Source organism: Protopterus annectens, chromosome 6.part0 (assembly GCF_019279795.1).
Source record: "Protopterus annectens isolate FY-2018-M chromosome 6.part0, PAN1.0, whole genome shotgun sequence".
Taxonomy (NCBI): Eukaryota; Metazoa; Chordata; order Ceratodontiformes; family Protopteridae; genus Protopterus; species Protopterus annectens.
The window spans coordinates 1,546,657,453-1,546,675,897 of record NC_056737.1 but is presented as its reverse complement, the minus strand read 5'-3'; the positions used below and the strand labels follow the sequence as shown (position 1 = coordinate 1,546,675,897).

Genomic DNA, 18,445 nt, shown 5'->3' with positions numbered 1-18,445 from the left:
TCGAGGTAAGCCATCTGGGAAGTTGTGTTCAAGCTTGCGCCCAGGAATACAATCTGTTGGCAGGGTACCAGATGAGATTTCTTTTCGTTTATGGTGTACCCCAGTGAGGTTAGAAGTTTCTTTACAAATGCCAGATGTTTTAATAGCATGTCCTGGCTTTCTGCCTGAATTAGGTAATCGTCCAGGTATGGGAGTATTTGAATATTTATCTGCCTGCAAAATGCAATGGCTGGAGCTAGACGCTTTGTAAATACCCTTTGCGCAGTATATAAGCCAAAGGGAAGTGCAGAGAACTGATAGTGCATGGAGCCTGTTCTGAAGCATAGGTATTTCCTGCAAGATTACCTTATTGGAATGTGCAGGTAAGTTTCCTTTAAGTCTAAGGTTGCCAACCAGGCATCTTTGCCTCGCATAGGAAGCAGCTGTTGAAGTGTTAACATTCTGAATTTTGGGATTACCAAAAATGTGTTTAGAACAGAGAGGTAAAGGATAGGATGCTAGGAGCTGTCTTTTCTGGGTACCAGGAAAAGTCTTGAGTAAAAACCTTGTCCCCTTTCTTCTGCTGAGACAGGTTGAATAGCCCTGATAGTTAGAAGAGAGAGAACCTGCTCTGTTGAGCCTCTGCCTAGTGATTTGGGGGCAGGTCTGGCCAACTGTTTGGCATTGGTAAGGTGTGAAAGTGGAATCTGTACCTTTGGAAAACTATATTTAAAACCCATTTGTCCTGGGTAATGAGTTCCCAGTTTTTTGCATACAGGGCGAGCTTTCCTCCTAAGGGAGCAGGCAGTTGGGCAGGGCTCGGAAGGGTTAAGGTTAAGTCATTGTGACATTTTTCCACAGGGAGGTGTCTTACTACTTCCAGCTTTGGAAGTGGGAGCCTCCCACTGCTTAGGACTGTGTGTAGTCTGAGACTGTAACCTAGGTGGTCTGCTGTTCCTGGGTTTGAACTGAGAAGGCCAGAAGAGACTGGAAAGGACCAATTCTTAGAAGGCCAATGCCTACTAAATCTGGGAGGCTGTACTTGCAGGAAATCTTTAACAGTTTGCATAGATTTAGCATTTTCCTCCATCTTTTTAAGGACCTCTTCTGCCTTGTTGCCAAACAGGCGGTCTTGGTTTAAGGGAGCCTCCAGTAATTTAGCTTTAACATGATCTGGCAAGTTTTGCCCCTTAAGCCAAGCATGCCTTCCAAGTACAGACCCAGTGACAGCAGCCCTGTCAAAACCACACTGCAAAGTATGTTTACCAACTTGTTCAGCAGAATGCATTAAATCCTCTAATTTTTTATGTTCAGCACAGTCAGGAATCAACATCATTTTCTGTTTAAGTAGTCCCATAATATGCTGCTGATACTTTAACATATGAAACTGACAATTTAAGGCCCTAATGGCCAAAGTAGCAGAAGTGTATACCTTCTTACTCCATCTGTCCAAGGCCCTGGAATCTCTATCAGAGGTTTTTGGCAGCAGTAGCCTTAATGCCCTTTGGTCCTTGGGAAATGGTCTCTGGATCCGTAGTAGGATTCTTGAAGAGGAACTTGTGAGAGTCAGGTACTCGGTAATACCGGTCAGGTTTTCTTGGAGCTGGAGGTAAAGTGTCTGGGGCCAGGCTAGATTCCAAGAAGGCATCATCTACAATGTCCAGGACAGGAGAGATAGCTAAAGGCCTGTGTTGAGGGAGGAGTAAGAATTCCCTAAGCCTCTTTTTGGAGTCAAGAGTAATCCTGGCTTTCCCAGCAGAAGTGCTCCCTAAGAGTGTGCAAGGTTTCACCAAAAGAAAAATCTTCACGAGGGGAAGCAGGGGAAATGGAATCCTCTGCATCAGAATCCTCATAGGTAGATAAGGGCAAATCCTGGTAATCAGAAGAAACAAACTTCAGAATCCTGATCAGAAGAATCAAAAAGAAAATCTGTTCTAGGTCTCAGAGGGGGAAGGCTGGCTTCCTCTAATTAAAGTAATAAGGTCTTCAGCCATTCAAAGCATTTGTTTTTTAGGCATATGGGCCTGACCATGCGGTTTGGACGTCGGTTTTCTAGGCGTGGGTCGAGTTTTAGGCCTTGATGAAGAAGATGGCGTTGGTTTAAAATGCAAATCTGTAGGCCTGAATACACCCTCAGAAGCCGGTGCCTGCACAGCGGCTCCAGAACCCATCCAAGGTAGAGACATCCGCAGGTTAAATAGTCTAAGCATCTCGCAGCATATGGGTCTTAGTAGAGGCCTGCGAATCTGAAGTAGCAGGTATCAGGGGCTGCGAAAGTGCCTCACTGAGTACCGGCGAAGCGTCGTCGGCAGTTTTGGACCTATGCGGTCCATCTCTGTCTTTATCCTTTTGTTTTTTCAGAATATCGGTAGTAGGATGGCTTACCAAAGCCATTTCTGGATAGTTAAACAGAGTACCAAAATAATTTGCTGCAAAAATATACAGACTATGAATAGTTTGGGGGTTAAATAAGGCACAAAACCGACAGCAAGGGACGTTGTCGTCTGGGCCTAAGCAAGGAATGCAGTATGAATGAAAATCTTTATGAGGTATTTGCTTTCCACAGGTAAGACAATTGTTAACTTTTACTGACACTGGATAAGAGCAAGAAAAAGGAATCCCCAACGGGGTACTTAGCTTTTTTGAAGACTTTGGTTCTGAAATTCGAAAATGAAAATTTCAGGAGTCGGCCAACCAGCACTTGCAAACTGCTTCTGCTTCGGGTACCGCACAGCAAGAAAGACTGATGTAATAGCATCGGCTGCATGTTTTATACCCCTGACGACCTGACGTCATGGAAGAAGGGACAGCATCCGACGCAGGAATCCAAGACTCTGGTATTCAGGCCGACTGAGGGCTACCTGCAGGCAGATAACCCAAATGTAATGACTGCAACAGTGAAACACGAAGAACATCAACAGTGAGAAGTTTCTTTCACCTTGCACATATTACACATTCTTTCCTCAACAACTTTGTATTTCATATTTCTTTTAACAGGCAGTCTGTTCAATATACTTCACAATAAAAAAAAATCCACTCCTTCGGGAAATCCCTCAAAAATCTAGACTTGCTTTAACTACATTTTTAACCTCCTTCAACAGTTGTCAATTCATTTTTACTGCATATTCTTTATTCAACAGTTTCATTCTTTGCTTTTTTTAATTGCTCCTATTCAGATGTCCTCATACTTTTTAAACCAAAGCATTCCTATTACTATATTTCTTTTTTAATTTACCACTTTTAATACTTAAAATAAGTTAATTGAGGCCAAGAGTACAACAGGATATATTTAACAAAAGACCCCATGTTCTTTCTCGTTGTATACTTTTCCTGTTTTGACTGGATTTAACACTGATCCTTGAGAAAACGAATGAAATCTTTACACCCTCTTTTTTATTCAGTTTCAAATCTAGTTTCCCTAACAACCCTACTTTTTTACCATCATCTCCCTCAACCAAACCTTATCCCTTGCTCTTAATACGAAGTCATTTGCATAAGATAACATTAAAGGCAACTTTATCTCCTCTCTAACTTCCCTCTTGGAGATCATTTCCACAAGTTTAACTTCAGTTAGAAAGTAAAGAATGCCAACCAACTATACTTTTTCCTACTCATCCACTCACTGTCACTGACAACCTTGAAACCTCTTATACTGACCAGATTACTTTTAACATCTTCATTTCAATCCCAAAGTCTTTCAAAATCATCTGTATATATTTGTGATTAAGACAATCAAATGCTTTTGCAATATTACATGCAACCAATCTCTTTTACTCCACAATCAATCACCTTTTTCACCATAAAAGGATTTCATTAATCCTTATATTCTAGTATTCACTCCATATATTTATTTATTTGCATTTGTGTACCAGGAGGTCTACTGGACCAGGGTGAGCCCGTTTTCAGTAGAGACCCGGGGAGAAAATCTCCAAAAACAAGCAACATGATAAAACTACAGAAGAAATATACAGAAATCACACTCATTTCACTTCTCCATTGCTTTCACCATTCTTTTTTGAACAATTTTCATATATGTTTTGTAATTTGTGGTACTTTATGTTACAGTTACAGGCCTTCCAATTTGTATTTCCTTTCATTCTCACTTCTTCCATACAAATTTTTATCTCACCACAATTCATAACCTTCAAACTACCTTATTTCTCAGGTTCTGTCATTTCCTTAAAAATGCCCTAAACCACCTTGTCCAAATGCACAGTCTTCCATCCCTTCCTTAATTTGTTTTCTATTTAGTTTTATTCTTTTTACCTTCCAAAACTATTTTCACAATACCCATCATTTCCTCTTGTTTACATATTAACCACCCTTCATCACATTCATTCTCTCTCATTACATTTTACGTCTTTCAGAAGGACTGCAACAACTCCACTTTTTCCCTTCAAAAACAGTTCTGTCTAAATATTTTTAACTTTCTTTTTATATTCTTGTAATATTTTCCTCTGACTCTTCAAAATTTTCATTTCTTATCTCTAAAACTTTCTCACAATTCTCCTTTTATTTCACATTTTATTTCCTCTTTTCACTTCTCTCAACGGGAATATACAAGTATGAGAAGAATTTAGCAGTATGTGATGTGCCTATTTCAACTTGGACAAGAAGAATTTTAGTATATCTTGCTGCTATCCCTTTGAAGTAAAATATGGAGCAAAACTCAAAGTGGATAAAGCTGTGATGACATGGAGCCATTAAACTGCTGAGGAGGTACTTAGTTCTGAAAAGTATTTAGAAACATTTGCATAATACCGAAGAGAAAGTGCCTGTACTTCTCTGTAAAGTTGCCATTAATTTATTTAACATTTGTTTACCGGGGAAGTCCAACTGGGACAAAGTACATTTTCAGCGGAGGCCTGGGGAGAAACTCTCCAGATGCATGTCTTTGAAATGTGGGAGGAAATCAAAGCACCCAGAAGAAGCCCATGCGAATGCAGGGTGGACATGCAGACTATGCACAGAAGGCACCCCAGATGAGAATCTAACCAGAGAACCTCTTGCTGTGAGGTGATGCCGCTAACTGCTGCGCCGCATTCGTTTTATATACTGATGACGTTAAGTCTTTGATATTTTTGTGTAATTTGATATTTGATCAATTAACTTTTAATATCTTCCAGTATTCTTTTGGTGGGGGAGACTTCCTCCTTTATTTCTGAGAAAGGTGGCCTTTGCAACTTTTCTACCCTTTTTTCCTGAGGTATAGATATCTTTGGTAAAACAGAACAAACCCGGAGGGTATGACAGGTGCAAAGGCTCCAGACATACAGCTGCAAAGTCAAAAATAAAGAAAAAAATAGATATCCTTGGTGCCTTAGTGTTTCAGGTTCATAGGTAGGTATTAGGCTATCTGCCCCAAAGGCATTTATAAGCCTAGCTGGAATGTGTTGGCTTTCACCATCCCCTTAGATTAGTTCCCTGTGCCTCTGTCCAGCAGAGTTATTGAAGTGATCCCTGGGGTAAACTTTCTGTTTCCCATCCACTCATCAAGGTTTCTCTTGAAGAGGGTTAGCGAGGAGCTCTGCCCAATGTAGATTGGAGTCTTGTTCCAGAGCATGGGAAATCTCTGGGACAGGAATCTATCCCTCCAGCACGTCCTATTTATTGTTGTGGTGAGGTTTAGATCTCTGGAGCATGTGGCTCGAGGGGATATGGTTTTCTTTAGGTGGAGCATGTCCATCAATTCTGGGTTGGACATGGCCCTGTATGTCAGGCAGAGGTCACCTCTGAGTAGGCAGTATGTAATCGAGTACAGCTGGAGTTTCTTCACTGCTTGAGGCCAGTGATCCTCTTGGTGAGGTACTTCTGTGGTCTTTCCAGTTGTTGCAGGTGTTTTGTAAGGTACATCCCAAATAGGGCATTGTACTCTATGATGGGTCTGATGAGTGATGCGTAGAGGGGTCCAATGACCTCTTTCGATCTGGATGCAAACCCTTTTGTGATTAGGTGAGCCACATAGAAGGATTTTCTAACCACTATGGCAATGTGATTATCAAAGGAGAGGTTACTATCTACTTGGGTCCCCAGATCCCTTATTACATCTTCCGTATTTAGGGGGCTACCACCTACATGATAGCTTGTAGGTACTTTGTTTTTTCCAAAAGGGATTACTATGCACCTTTTGGCATTTAGTTTGAGGCCATGGTTTTGACACCAAGTATCTGTCTCAGTGAGACACTTTTGGAGGATGTCTGTGTCAGCCGGAAAGTCAATTATAGCCCCTAGTTTGCAGTCGTCTGCGAACTTGGTCAGCCACAGTCATCCTGTATTTGCCTGTACTTCTGAGAAGTATATGTTGAACAGGAGGGGTCAGAGGACTGAGACCTGGGGGACGCCACTTGTAACTGGTTTAGAGTCAGACCTAGCTCCCACCACTCTTACCATGTGGGTTCTGTCCATGAGCCAGTTGGCAACCAATCTCATGACGTAGGGGTTTATGTTCAGGCGGTGAGCTTGTCTATAATACCTGAGTGGGGAATGGTGTTGAAGGCCTTTGCGAGGTCTAGGTAGGCTGTGTGGACCACTTTTCCCTCATCTATAGCCTTGGTAACGGTCTCAAAGAAGTCCACCAGGTTTAGGAGGCATGATCTGCCCTTAACAAAGCCGAACTGGGTAGGGTCCCGTGTTTGGAGGTTTCCAATGTCTCTGTTAATGAGATCCATGATGATGAGCTCCATAGCTTTGCAGACCAAGCTAGTCAGGCTTATAGGGCGATAGTTCCCGGGGTTCATTCTGGCTCCACCTTTGTGGCGCAGAATAACCATTGCTGTGTGCCACTCTGTGGGCACATAGCCTGTGGAGAGGCTGAGTTTAAACAGTGTGTTTAGGTGAGGGGTTAGTTCATCTTTGAGCTCATGTAGGATGCAGCCTGGGACACCGTCCGGTCCCATTGATGCTGTGTTTTTGACTTTGGAGAGAGCTGTTTTAACATGAGTGTCTGTAATTTCAGGAGCACTACATTCTTCTGGGATAGTTATGGGCCCTTTTGGGGGCGAGAGTGGGGTAAAGTTTGCCCTGAACCTGTCTGCCAGGATGTTAGCTATATTGGTCGGATCAGTGTATTTTGTGCCATTCTGCACTAACTCCGAGCAGATCTAAGAATTGCCATTTAGATTCTTGACATAGCTAAAGAATGCCTTGTGGTCATCTTTGGAGTCCATGGCAATTTTTCTTTCGAAGCTAGCCTTGGATGATTTTATGAGGGAACGTAGTTTTTTGCTGACATTGATCAGGGATGTCTTCCCCTCTTGGGATTTTACTCTTTTCTGTACTAGTTCCCTCTTTCTACTGTATAGCTTGTTTATGGCAGGGGTCCACCAGACTGATTTCCTTTTTTTGGAGGAGTGAGTCCTTGGTTTTGTTTGGGATAGCACGATCCATGCATTCTTGCAGGTGCTCATGCATTAGTAACAGATTTTGCAGCTTGGACAGTGTTATCCTTTAGCTTGGGGGCTTTGAAACTTCCCACCTCAGTCTTAAGTAATGTGAAGTTTGCTTTTGAAAAGTTTTTCACGGTGGTTTCTTTGACCAGGGGTGGTGGCGGAATGGGGATAATCCAGAGTCATTAGTTTATGGTCAGATCTAACCAACGAGGGGTTGACATCCGGTGTGGAACACCAGTCACCCATGTTGGCGATGACCAGGTCCAATATGTTGTCACCTCTGGTGGGTGTGTTGACCAGTTGATCTAGGGCAGTTGAGTTTATAAATTCTAGGAAATGTTGGGCAAGGGAGTTTGTACTCGAGTAATTCTCCCAGTTAATGTTTGGGTAATTGAAATCACCCAATATCAGGGTGTTTGATAGGATCTTTATGTTTCCTAGTGTTTCTAGGAATGCGGAGTGGGGGTCCTGGGACATGGTGGGTGATCTGTAGCAAGCTATAATTTGAATAGCAGTTTTGCCCATTGTTAGTTGCACGTGGATGATCTCTGAAGCATCGTGCTGTGCCACTAACCTGGAGGTGTGGGGGTATCCTTGATAAATATGGATACTCCCCCACCTTTTGTATTTCAGTCCGGGTTTTGTGGCCGATATGCATGGTATGAGTTGTAGCCTGGTAGTGCTGGGGTGCTCTCTGGAGCCTTAAACCACGTTTCTGTTACTGCACATATATAGATTTTCTCCATACTGAGGAGTGCCTCGAGTGCGTGCATTTTGAGGTTTAGACTTCTGGCATGGAGTAGCATTACCCTCAGTTTTTTTGTTACTTGTGCTATTTACAGCGGTGGGTTTGTCTTTTGAGCCTTGCCTAAAAAAGGCACTATGGGGGTGGCAAGAGCCTTGCCAGTATTCAAAAGCCTAAGGGTGACAGGTGCAAGCCGTCTCTAGCGAAGCAGCAAGGCTTGTCGAGCATGTCATCCCAGGCTGACAAGACACTGGATCCCCTTTGAATGACACCAGAAGCTTAGCCAATTGTTGTAATTGATCATTTTTTCCTCTATACCGTGGTATCTTTCTTGGTGAGGGCAGGATGCTACTCAGGGTTATACCGGCTTGGGCTACATGATCAGAGAGCTCCTCCAGGTCTCTTTTCATGTAGTCCAGGAAGGTACGGCTCAGGTCATTCACACCAACATGGACAATGACAGAGTCATATTTGTACTTGCTCTGGAGTGACCTGAGTGTTTGTGTTATGTGGTGGATCCTAGCACATGACAGGCAGTTAACAATAATCTTCTTCTTTTTCAGCCTAGTGAGTGGGACGTCAGTGTACCTGACTATACAGTCACCTATTACTAGTGTGTTGGGTATGTTATTTTGCCTCAACGGCTGTGATCGCGTGGCACACTGGTTTTGTGAAGTATGTGTTTCATGGTTTGTGTTGGGGGGTGGAGGTTGTTTTGATGTCTGCTTTGGAGGTCTCTGTTGCTTTTGCAGATTTTTATTTAGAGCCTCTGAATATGATTCAGTGTATTTATGTGTGTTTTTTTGCCGGTGCTGGTTTCATAGGTCTATGTGAGACTGGTGGTGTGATGCGAGTAATTCCCTTCTCCTCCTGACTGCCTGGTCCAGTCTTGGGTTGAGAGAGCTTAGCCTCCAGTTTGGCTGTATAATTGCATTTCTCGCATGTATTAGTGTTTGGTGGAAGGAGGAGAGGGTTGTCTGTGTACATGAGGCAATTGCAACATTGCCTCAAAATGGCCAGATTCACCAGTTGGACCGGAGAGTACACCTGAAACTGCCCTTTGAACATGCCTGGATAGGTACAGTGAACTGTTTTACAGATTGGCTGGCAAGGTCGAATACAGAGCCTTATCCTTCTCTACAGTATAGGGGGGTCTAGTGCTAAGGTTTATTAGTGCTTGCTATGAGTTTTGAGTAAGTGCTGGGATGAGAAGTGAATGGTTTGAGTGCTTAAGTTGAAAGTTTGTCTAGTTCCTAGGGAAAAATTGAAGAGTAGACTTTGTGGAGCAGAGAATACTTATACCCTAGCTAACTGGCACTGCCCAGCGTGCAAAACCGCACAAATGCGGGTTTTATAGCAGGGAAATGAAAGAGATAGAAATTAGCCCAAAATGGCCAATAAACTACTAATTTCTGGGCTGAAACCACTCCTCCAGGGACAGATAGGCTGCCCAAAGCTCCCTCTCTCACAGTGAACAGAGAAACTTCCTTCTATCCAAGTAAGGTATGAGCAAACACAGAAACTTGCAACACAGCCCTGAATTTAGCACTAACCTGAAAACTGGACTATACTAGCTTAGAAAGGTGGGAAAACAAGTGTATATATATATATATATATATATATATATATATATATATATATATATATATATTTTTTTTCCAGAAAATAAAGCAGTACAATCAAAAAAACACTTTAAATGCGCCGAAATGGCTATCACACTTGAGTGTGTAGCATACAACGGTTAAACAGGTAATTTAAACACAAAAACTACTTTGCAGACAGTAAAATAAGTACAATATGTAGCGGAAACAAGCTTTTTAAATCACAAAAACTCTAGAAAATCGGCGTTTTAGGCAGAATTAGCTAAAGGCAGCAAGAAAATGCAGAAAAATTATACTTAATCACTCCAAAGTCTCTCTTTTGTCTCCCTGCTGGCAGGAGCTTGCAGAGTTGTACACTACCGCAAAAACCTTGCAAATGCGGGTTTTAAAGCAGGGAAATGAAAGAGATAGAAATTAGCCCAAAATGGCCAATAAACTATTAATTTCTGGGCTGAAACCACTCCTCCAGATGGATTTTGTTTATGGTTTTTCCATGCAGAGTTCCTTAGTTTAATTTGCTTTATTAAATCAGATATTAGCGAGGGACAAGTTTGTTCTTTGAGTCTTCTGCAAACAACGGGAAACCGTGGCTCTTGTAATTTGGATACTTTAGTGGTAAAGTCGTCAAGAGCCTTGTTTGTGTTAGTTTGACTGGAGATGGATGGCCAGTTCATAGTCTGCCATAGGATATCTAAGGCTCCCTGCCTAGATTCTGTAATTACTCTACCAGATATAACTTGGGGTAGTATCCTACAGGTCCTGAATGGTCAACAAAAAAGCAATGGGAAGAGTTCAGACTATTGGGCAGAATACTGACTGCTAGGATATCTATGTTTTCTGTTAAATAATATTAGGTCAAAATGTTTCACTTCCCAGTATACAGATTTGGTGTAGTTGCATCCTTAACTATTTTTACACTCTACACCCAGCTGGTACTATCAGCATCATTAGAGCTGGATTTTGTTGTACTAACAGTATCTAGGGATAGGTTACTTCGAATTAGTAAAGATGCACCCTCACCAGCTCTTGCCCCTGGATGAGTATCAATATCAGTTTGTAGGCATTTTCTAAGCTATTGATTTGTGAGTATCTTAAGAAGTCTAGTTTTATATTCCCATGGTAGTTCTCAGCTCTTTCATTTTATGTACAAATAACTCAGAGATGGGCAGAACAAAGATGCCTGGACATTGTTTCAGGCAAGGCTACCATACTTTCTGGGGAAGAACAGGATTTGAGAGGGTGCATAAAGAAGCAAATCATTTCCATTTACTGCTAAGTAAAACAGATGCATTAAGAAAGATGGCAGTACCACATGAAAAGTCATGGGTAGTGGGCCTTGCCATGAGGTCTGCGACTCCTGATTAAAAAAAAAATATGAAGATAATTTTTCAGTACTGTCAATGCCAATTTTAAATTTGTTATACACAAGTCTTAACTCGTTTGGCAGTTAGCACAGATGATTATGCTTTTCAGCTCATGGTTCATTCCCACGGCCTTCATCATCTGTCTACTGTGCAAGTCACTTAGACAGTGCTTCCAGTCAGAATCTAAAAAAAGGACTATCGAGGCAAGTGCTCTAGTCCCATAATAAATAAATAAATAAAAAGTGTCAGAACTGTAAAAACAAAGAAGGATACAAACACAAAATAACTTTCTAAGATTCAAGCACATATTTCACATACGGTTTCATAATTCAGGAAAAAGTGTCATATTCCCTGCTTTAATTCATTAGCTTCATACTGCAAAGTTTCCCTTATTACAATCTAATTTATACATGTATACAAAATGTTGATATCCACCAAGTGGATACATACCTGAATACCTTTTAATCCAGCTTTACATACTTTCTGAACATCTATGTTGATTTCGCAATCACCAGCATAGCTGAAAGAGAAAACATTTAAATGCAAACATATTTTAAGTACTAAGACCACGTTTCTTTAAGACCTGCAAATACACATATTGGATATTACGGACAAATCATATTGGATTTCTTGAAACAGACTTGAAGAAGAATTCCCCGGTTAGTATTCAAAAGTAATTAAATGCAATAACTTTATCGGTTTCCTCATTAACAGTGAATATTTATGCTGCTTCATGAGAAAATGCATTTGCCAGACTTAAGTAACTACAACCAAAATGTATGACTCTTTGCTTACATTCACTTGCTTCCATACAAGGTTGGAACAAAGCCAAGTGGCAACTGGCTTGTTAGTATGTGCATGTGTAAATACATACCACAGCTGTACAGCAATGCAGTTGAAGTTACAGCTGAACATCATGTCAGTGTTACAGCCAAACTCCATAGATTGCAATCATTTCTATTGACCAAGTTGAATGTATAATGTATGTGTACATGGATTGCCTGTGGAATAAATGAGGTGCACAGCATGAAAGATACTCCGCTTAAAATAACGGCTTGTCAAACGCTGTCTATCATTACATTTTATTTATTGTGTGGTACCCCGATGAGACTGTGGAAAAACAAGTCAAATTCCAAGTAGTACAGATTTGCAGGACTTGTTTTAATTAATCAAAAAATTAATCAATTTCCTCTGGTGTGTGTTCCAAGCAGCTGTGACTGCTATCATACAACAGGTGTCTTTGAAAGGTGATGACATTCAAACAAGTTTCACAGTGTAACCATTTTTTAATGTTAAAGAAATGTTGGAAGTGGGCACTTAAAGAGTACTGATAAACACTTGGGCCCTCTATTACTGAAAACCATGTCTGTACCACATGATCCCAGCATGAAACAGAGTTTAGTAATGAATTGTCAAAATTGAAACGGTCTTACCAACAGCTTCAGACACCAATTCAGTTGCAAAGGGTGAAATGTTAAAAGTCATCTATTACGCAGACATACAATCTGACATTATATTCACTTGAAATGTTGAAAAGACCAGCTGGCTAGGGGTCCTGATAACTTGTGATATTTATTGTCTATGTATTTCATTAACCGTATTGGTGTTGCATCAGAAATATGAATTCTCCTCCTGTTTGCTTCAAGCAACATACATTTGCACTTCCAGCTCTACTAACAGGCTATGCTCCATGTGAGTTGTGTGCATCTGTTCCCATCATTTTGAATGAGAAGTTATGTACCTACCATAACGTTCCATGTTAGTTGTCTTCTCACCTTCTTTCTTGCTGGATGGGTTCGGAGCCGATCCTCGGCTCTGACTCGGCCTATACTAAAGCTGGAGAGCTATTTTTACCGGCTCGAGGCTCCCCTGTATCCCACAATGCTAGGCGCTAACTACCCAGATCTCGTTTGATAGATAACACCATAACAGTTCTGATTCCAGAACAAAGGAAAAAGAGGCATACCTATATATATAACGTACCCAGAAAAAAAGGGCAACCATGGGAATCCAAGCTGGGATGAAAGAAGGCCCAAAAAGATCCTTTCGGTCTGTCCAGGCTAGGGGGTTGGAGAGTGGGACACAAGAAAGAAGGCGAGAAGAAGACAACTAACATGGAACGTTATGGTAGGTACATAACTTGAAAAAGAAAGCTTGAATCCTTGGTAATACGTAATACACTTTATTCCACTGAGACTCCTATTCCTTCGAACACATTAACGCTGTACAGAAATATATCCTGCGTTTTCGTTTTAAGTGACTTCCTCAGATGAAGAAAACTGAATGCATACCTCTCTTGTCAATGCTCCTCAAGTCTGTGCATCCTCTCAATGCAGACAGTATGGTTTCTCACTCTCTCTTTGGCATCAGCAAGCAGAATTCAATTGCTGAAGAGAACTTGTGACCTGGTGGGAGACTAGTAATTTAAAGATTACTCTCACCAGGACACAAGTGCTCTTCAGCAATTGAATTCTGCTTGCTGATGCCAAAGAGAGCGTGAGGAACCATATTGTCTGCATTGAGAGGATGCACAGACTTGAGGAGCATTGACAAGAGAGGTATGCATTCAGTTTTCTTCATCTGAGGAAGTCACTTGAAACGAAAACACAGGATACATTTCTGTACAGCTTTAATGTGTTCGAAGGAATAGGAGTCTCAGTGGAATAAAGTGTATTACGTATTACCAAGGATTCGAGCTTTCCTTTTCAATTGCTCCTTTGTATTTGTGTTGGCTGGACTGTTTAGAGCAATTGTTTTCCATTAGTTGACTTTATTTAGGTACATAACTTCTCAATGTTAAGTTGTCAATCTCGCATTCATTCTTGCTGGATGGGTCCGCGTCCCTAGCACCTCAGCCCTGGGTGGCTCAACGGAACAGACTCTTGAGGATGGTGGAACCAAAGTTAGCTCGGCTTCTGGAGGCCATGTCCAGTCTGTAATGAGAAGTAAAGGTATGAGGAGAGGCCCATGTGGCTGCTGCACAAATGGAGTCTATAGGTAACCTGGAAATCTATTGACGTAGCTAAGGCTCTAGTTGAGTAGGCTCTAGGCTTTGATGGAAGTTCTTGACTCCTCAATTCATAGATGAAAGTAATCACAAAGGCCAACCATCTGGAAAGGGTTACTTTGAAAACTGGAAGGTCTTTCTTCCCTTCCACATAAGACAGGAAGAGCTGCTCAGATTTCCTAACCTGCTTGGTTCTATCCAGGTAGTAAGGGAGTTGACGATGAACATCCAAAAAAATGCAACTTTTGTTCCGCTCTGTTGGAGTAATTAGGGAAGAAGACTGGGAGATCGATAGTCTGGTTTAAATTTGCCTCAGAAGATATCTTGGGTAAAAAAGAGGGGTTAGTTCTGAGGGATACTCTATCTTTATGGAAAACCAGGTAAGGAGGACGAACGCAAAGGGCGTGACGCTCTGAGACTCTCCTGGCAGAAGTTATGGCCACTAGAAATAGAGTTTTCCATGAGAGTAACTTCAAGGAACAGGAAGCCGCAGGTTCAAAGGGAGGGAGAATCAAAGAGGTTAAAACCAGATTCAAATCCCACTGTGGCGGGGGATCTCTGATTGGGGGCTTGAGTAAAAAGATGCCCTTAAGGAAGGCTTTACAAAGTTTATGGGACATAACAGTGGAGTCTGACAGGCCAACATGAAAATTTGAACTGGCCGCTAACTGAACTCTGATAGTGGACGAAGAAGAACCTGATTGAAAAAGTTCAGCCAAGAAATCTAAGACTGACTGGATAGGTGCCGTGAAAGGATCCATGTTTCTAGACTCTGCCCAGAAGGAGAAACGTTTCCATTTGCTAGCATAAATCTTCCTGGTAGAAGATTTGTGGGAAGCTAGAATGATGTCACGCACCGAATGGGAAATAAAAGGAAGCCTGGCTAAGGTTGGAAGTGGAGCAACCAAGCTGTGAGGTTGAGAGAGAGGAGGGAGTGGTGCAGCTCACCCGACTGATGGGTCAAAAGGTCTGGCACTGGGTCCAGATGCCAGGGCTGCTCCAAGAGGTAACGATGCAGGAACGGAAACCAGATTTGTCGAGGCCAGTAAGGAGCAATGAGGATCATTGAGGATCTCAATGTGGTAGCTTTCTGAATCAGTTGTATGATTAATGGAAAGGGGGGAAAATGTACAGGAGACCCTGGGGCCAATCGTGGACTAGAGCATCTCTGGGGGGGGTGGCCGGGAAGAGGGAAGAGAGTGAAGTCGTGGCACTTGCTGTTTTGAGGTGTTGCGAAAAGATTGGGTGGAACATCTGGAAGGGGCCTTTTTGGCTGTGCTGGGGTGTGGGCAAAGGGAATTTTGTAACCCACAGATATGATTGACCGGACCCATTTGTCTTGAGTGAGGGAAAGCCAGGCTTCTGGGTACAGTGATAATCTTCCCCCGACTGCCTCCGAAGGCAGACAGTCGGGCAGCATCTCAGGGATGCTGGAAGGGCTGGCCAGAGACAGCTTCTCTGCTACCCTGATTCTGCAGACCCCTCTGCCCCTAGGGCGGCGTCTGTTATTGTCCCCCCCGCCTCAAGAGGGGAACTCATCTCGTGCGTCAGGCGTGACTCCCTGTGGTTTGCAAAACCACATTTTTCCACCCTTCTGACCCTTAGGGTATGGTCTAGATGGGGTGGAAAAACGGACTCCCACGGCAGAGAGAGTCTTGCCATCCTGTTCGCATCTGGTCAAAGTATCCTTCACTTGAGGTCCGAACAACGCTGAACCATCAAAGGGGGAATTCGTGAAGGACGCCTTGAAGGGATCAGCAAAGTTACAAAGCCGCATCCAGGCATGACGCCTTAAGGCCACGCCTGTGCCTGCAGTCCTACTCACCCCATCGGCCACATAAGAAATAAGCCGCATGGAGGAGTTAACAATCGAGTTCAGGGTTGCCAGCTGGGAGTTGATTTTGTCTTGAGACCCCGCAGCTGTTGGATCCTGTAAAGTTTCACCCATTTCTTTGAGCATGTCTCTTTGAAGGCAGGTGAAATGACATAAGTAATTCAGCGACCGCATGGTAAAGGTCGCTGAAGAAAACATCTGCTTGCCGTACCTATCCATAGTCCTAGATTCCTTATTAGGAGGATGGATCGGTACTGATAGATGGATCGGTACTGAAGGATCAGCCAGTTCCTTCTTAGTGGCCGCCGCCACCACCATGGCATCAACAGGGACACCTTTGGTTAAAAACTGTTTATCAGAAGGGGCTGTGATACATTTTGAAGGTCTCCATCGAGTCAGGGGCCGTCCATGCCTTACGCGCTACCACTTCCATAAGGGGGTCAAAGGGCAGAGACACCCAGGAGGTGAAAGGACGAGAACCAAAAGCCTCTACGTAAACTGACTCATCCTCGGAAGGATTGAGGGTAGACCAGTTCCACCTCTGTTTGAGGATTTCAAGGATGTCAGAAAAGGAGACATCCTCAGAGGGGGACCGTGGGGACCCTTCCGACTCATCCAAGTCGGTGTCGGATGTGACGGACTTAGGAGAGTCCACATGCTTCCTCTTGCATTTCCTTTTCCGAGGGGGCTCCCCTGACAGATCAGGGGAGGCCTCGGAAGAGGAGGATGCTCCCAATGGGTGCACCTGTGGCGTTGGATCTCTGCGGTCGGGGTCGAGAGAATGGGTAGAGACCATGGCAGGCACAACAGTGGGAGGAGCTGAGGGAGCTGACCGAGGAGCAGGCACAGGGGCCAGCACGCTCCTCATGACCTCGGAGGCACCCCTATCAGGCAGGGAAGAAGGCCCCCACTCCGAAGAGATAAGGACCCCTCCTGGCACTGAGAGGGACGGCTCAGAGGCCGATCTCACCTGCGCCGAGGCTCCGAGAGGGAGAACGGGGTCGGACAAGGGTCCGATGCCACCTCGGAGCCGACGAGGGAGTCCTGATGCCCGGATCTTCCCAATGATGAAATGATGGAAGATATCGGAGCCGACGACGGAGCCGAAAGGTGTGGTATCAGCTCCGTGTCGACGGTCATGGCTTCCACGAACTCCGGCTCCGAGCTCAAAGGAAGAGTTGGAGGAGGAATCGACGATAGAATGGGGATAGCCGCTGTCTGTTGAGAAGGGCTCTGAAGCATCTGGGCCAGTGCCTGCGACTTAAGGAGTCTACTAACCACCCTCTCGAGGTCGTGTTCCGAAAGCCTGGAAGACAGAGAGGTTATGGGACCGATAGCTCTGCTCCGAAAGCAAAGGAGATCTCGGAGCCGAATGGATAGACTCCAAAGATGGAGAACTGGTGCGCTTACGACTCGCAGACGGTTCTGACACAACTATCGGAGCCGACTGAGTCTTGGTAGGATCGGCTCCAGCCGAAGCCGACGTAGGAGCACTAGAAGCACCACTAGACGAAGGCTCGGATCTTGGAGCCGACGGTTTTGTGGGCTTCAAAGGTTTGCCCGACGAAGACTTGGTCGGGGAACCTTCGGGTTTCAACAAGCCTCGTAATATAAGCTTGTTCTTTCGTTCCTGCAGGACTCTTGGACTGAATGCATGGCAGACAGAACAAGAGTCCTGCAGGTGCAGAGGGCCCAGGCAATAAACACAAGAGGTGTGACCATCTGTCAGAGACATCTTCTGACAGCACGAGTCACACTTCTTGAAGCATGAAACTCTGGAATCCTTGGACATCCTGAAGGGATGACAAGTCACCAACAAACACCCACACTCAAACTTACTCAGTCTAGACACGCACACACAAAGACTGAGACTGTTTAAACTGAAAAATAGAAAATCTATTCTAACAATAACCAAAATAAACTTAAGATTAAGCTAATGTCTAAACTAAAGTTAGCTGAAGGCCTAGTAATCTAAGGAGTGGGGTTGGTAACGAGAAATAAACCTGAAAAGGGAGCCATCTAGGAGGGGATACACTAGAGGGGTAAAGTGGGTCTAATGGACAAAACTAATACTACAAAAGGGAAAAAAAACCTTACCTGAAGAGATTTTTCTAATTTTAACCTGAGAGCCGGCAAAAAACGCAACCTCGTAGCTGAAGTGGCAAACGAGATCTGGGTAGTTAGCACCTAGCATTGTGGGATACAGAGGAGCCTCGAGCCGGTAAAAATAGCTCTCGAGCTTTAGTATAGGCTGAGTCGGAGCCGAGGATCGGTTCCGAACCCATCCAGCAAGAATGAAGGCGAGATTGACAACTTAACATCATCCATTTGCTCAATGAGTGCGAGGGGTGCTGCTTAATATTGAAGTAATGGATATACAGTCAGAATGGTGAGGGAATGTTTCTTTGGAAATGCAAGTGGGCTTGGAGAGGGTAAAAGTGTTTGTACATGTGTCTGAGAGTTTGGGTTATGGTTGGGGATAGGTGTTGTATGTTTGTTGTGATTGTGTGTATTTTACGGATAGGTA

At 43.5% G+C, this 18,445-nt stretch overlaps 1 protein-coding gene across 1 annotated transcript in view; it reads right to left on the bottom strand.

The window, feature by feature from the left end:
* The window catches only part of LOC122804000 (extended synaptotagmin-3-like), a 1,677,117-nt gene that overhangs the window by 1,488,235 nt on the left and 170,437 nt on the right, over positions 1–18,445 (bottom strand). Inside the window, exon 2 of the mRNA XM_044073681.1 lies at positions 11,528–11,597. Within this exon, the coding sequence (XP_043929616.1) occupies positions 11,528–11,597 (70 nt within the window). The remainder of the gene's footprint in view (positions 1–11,527; positions 11,598–18,445) is intronic.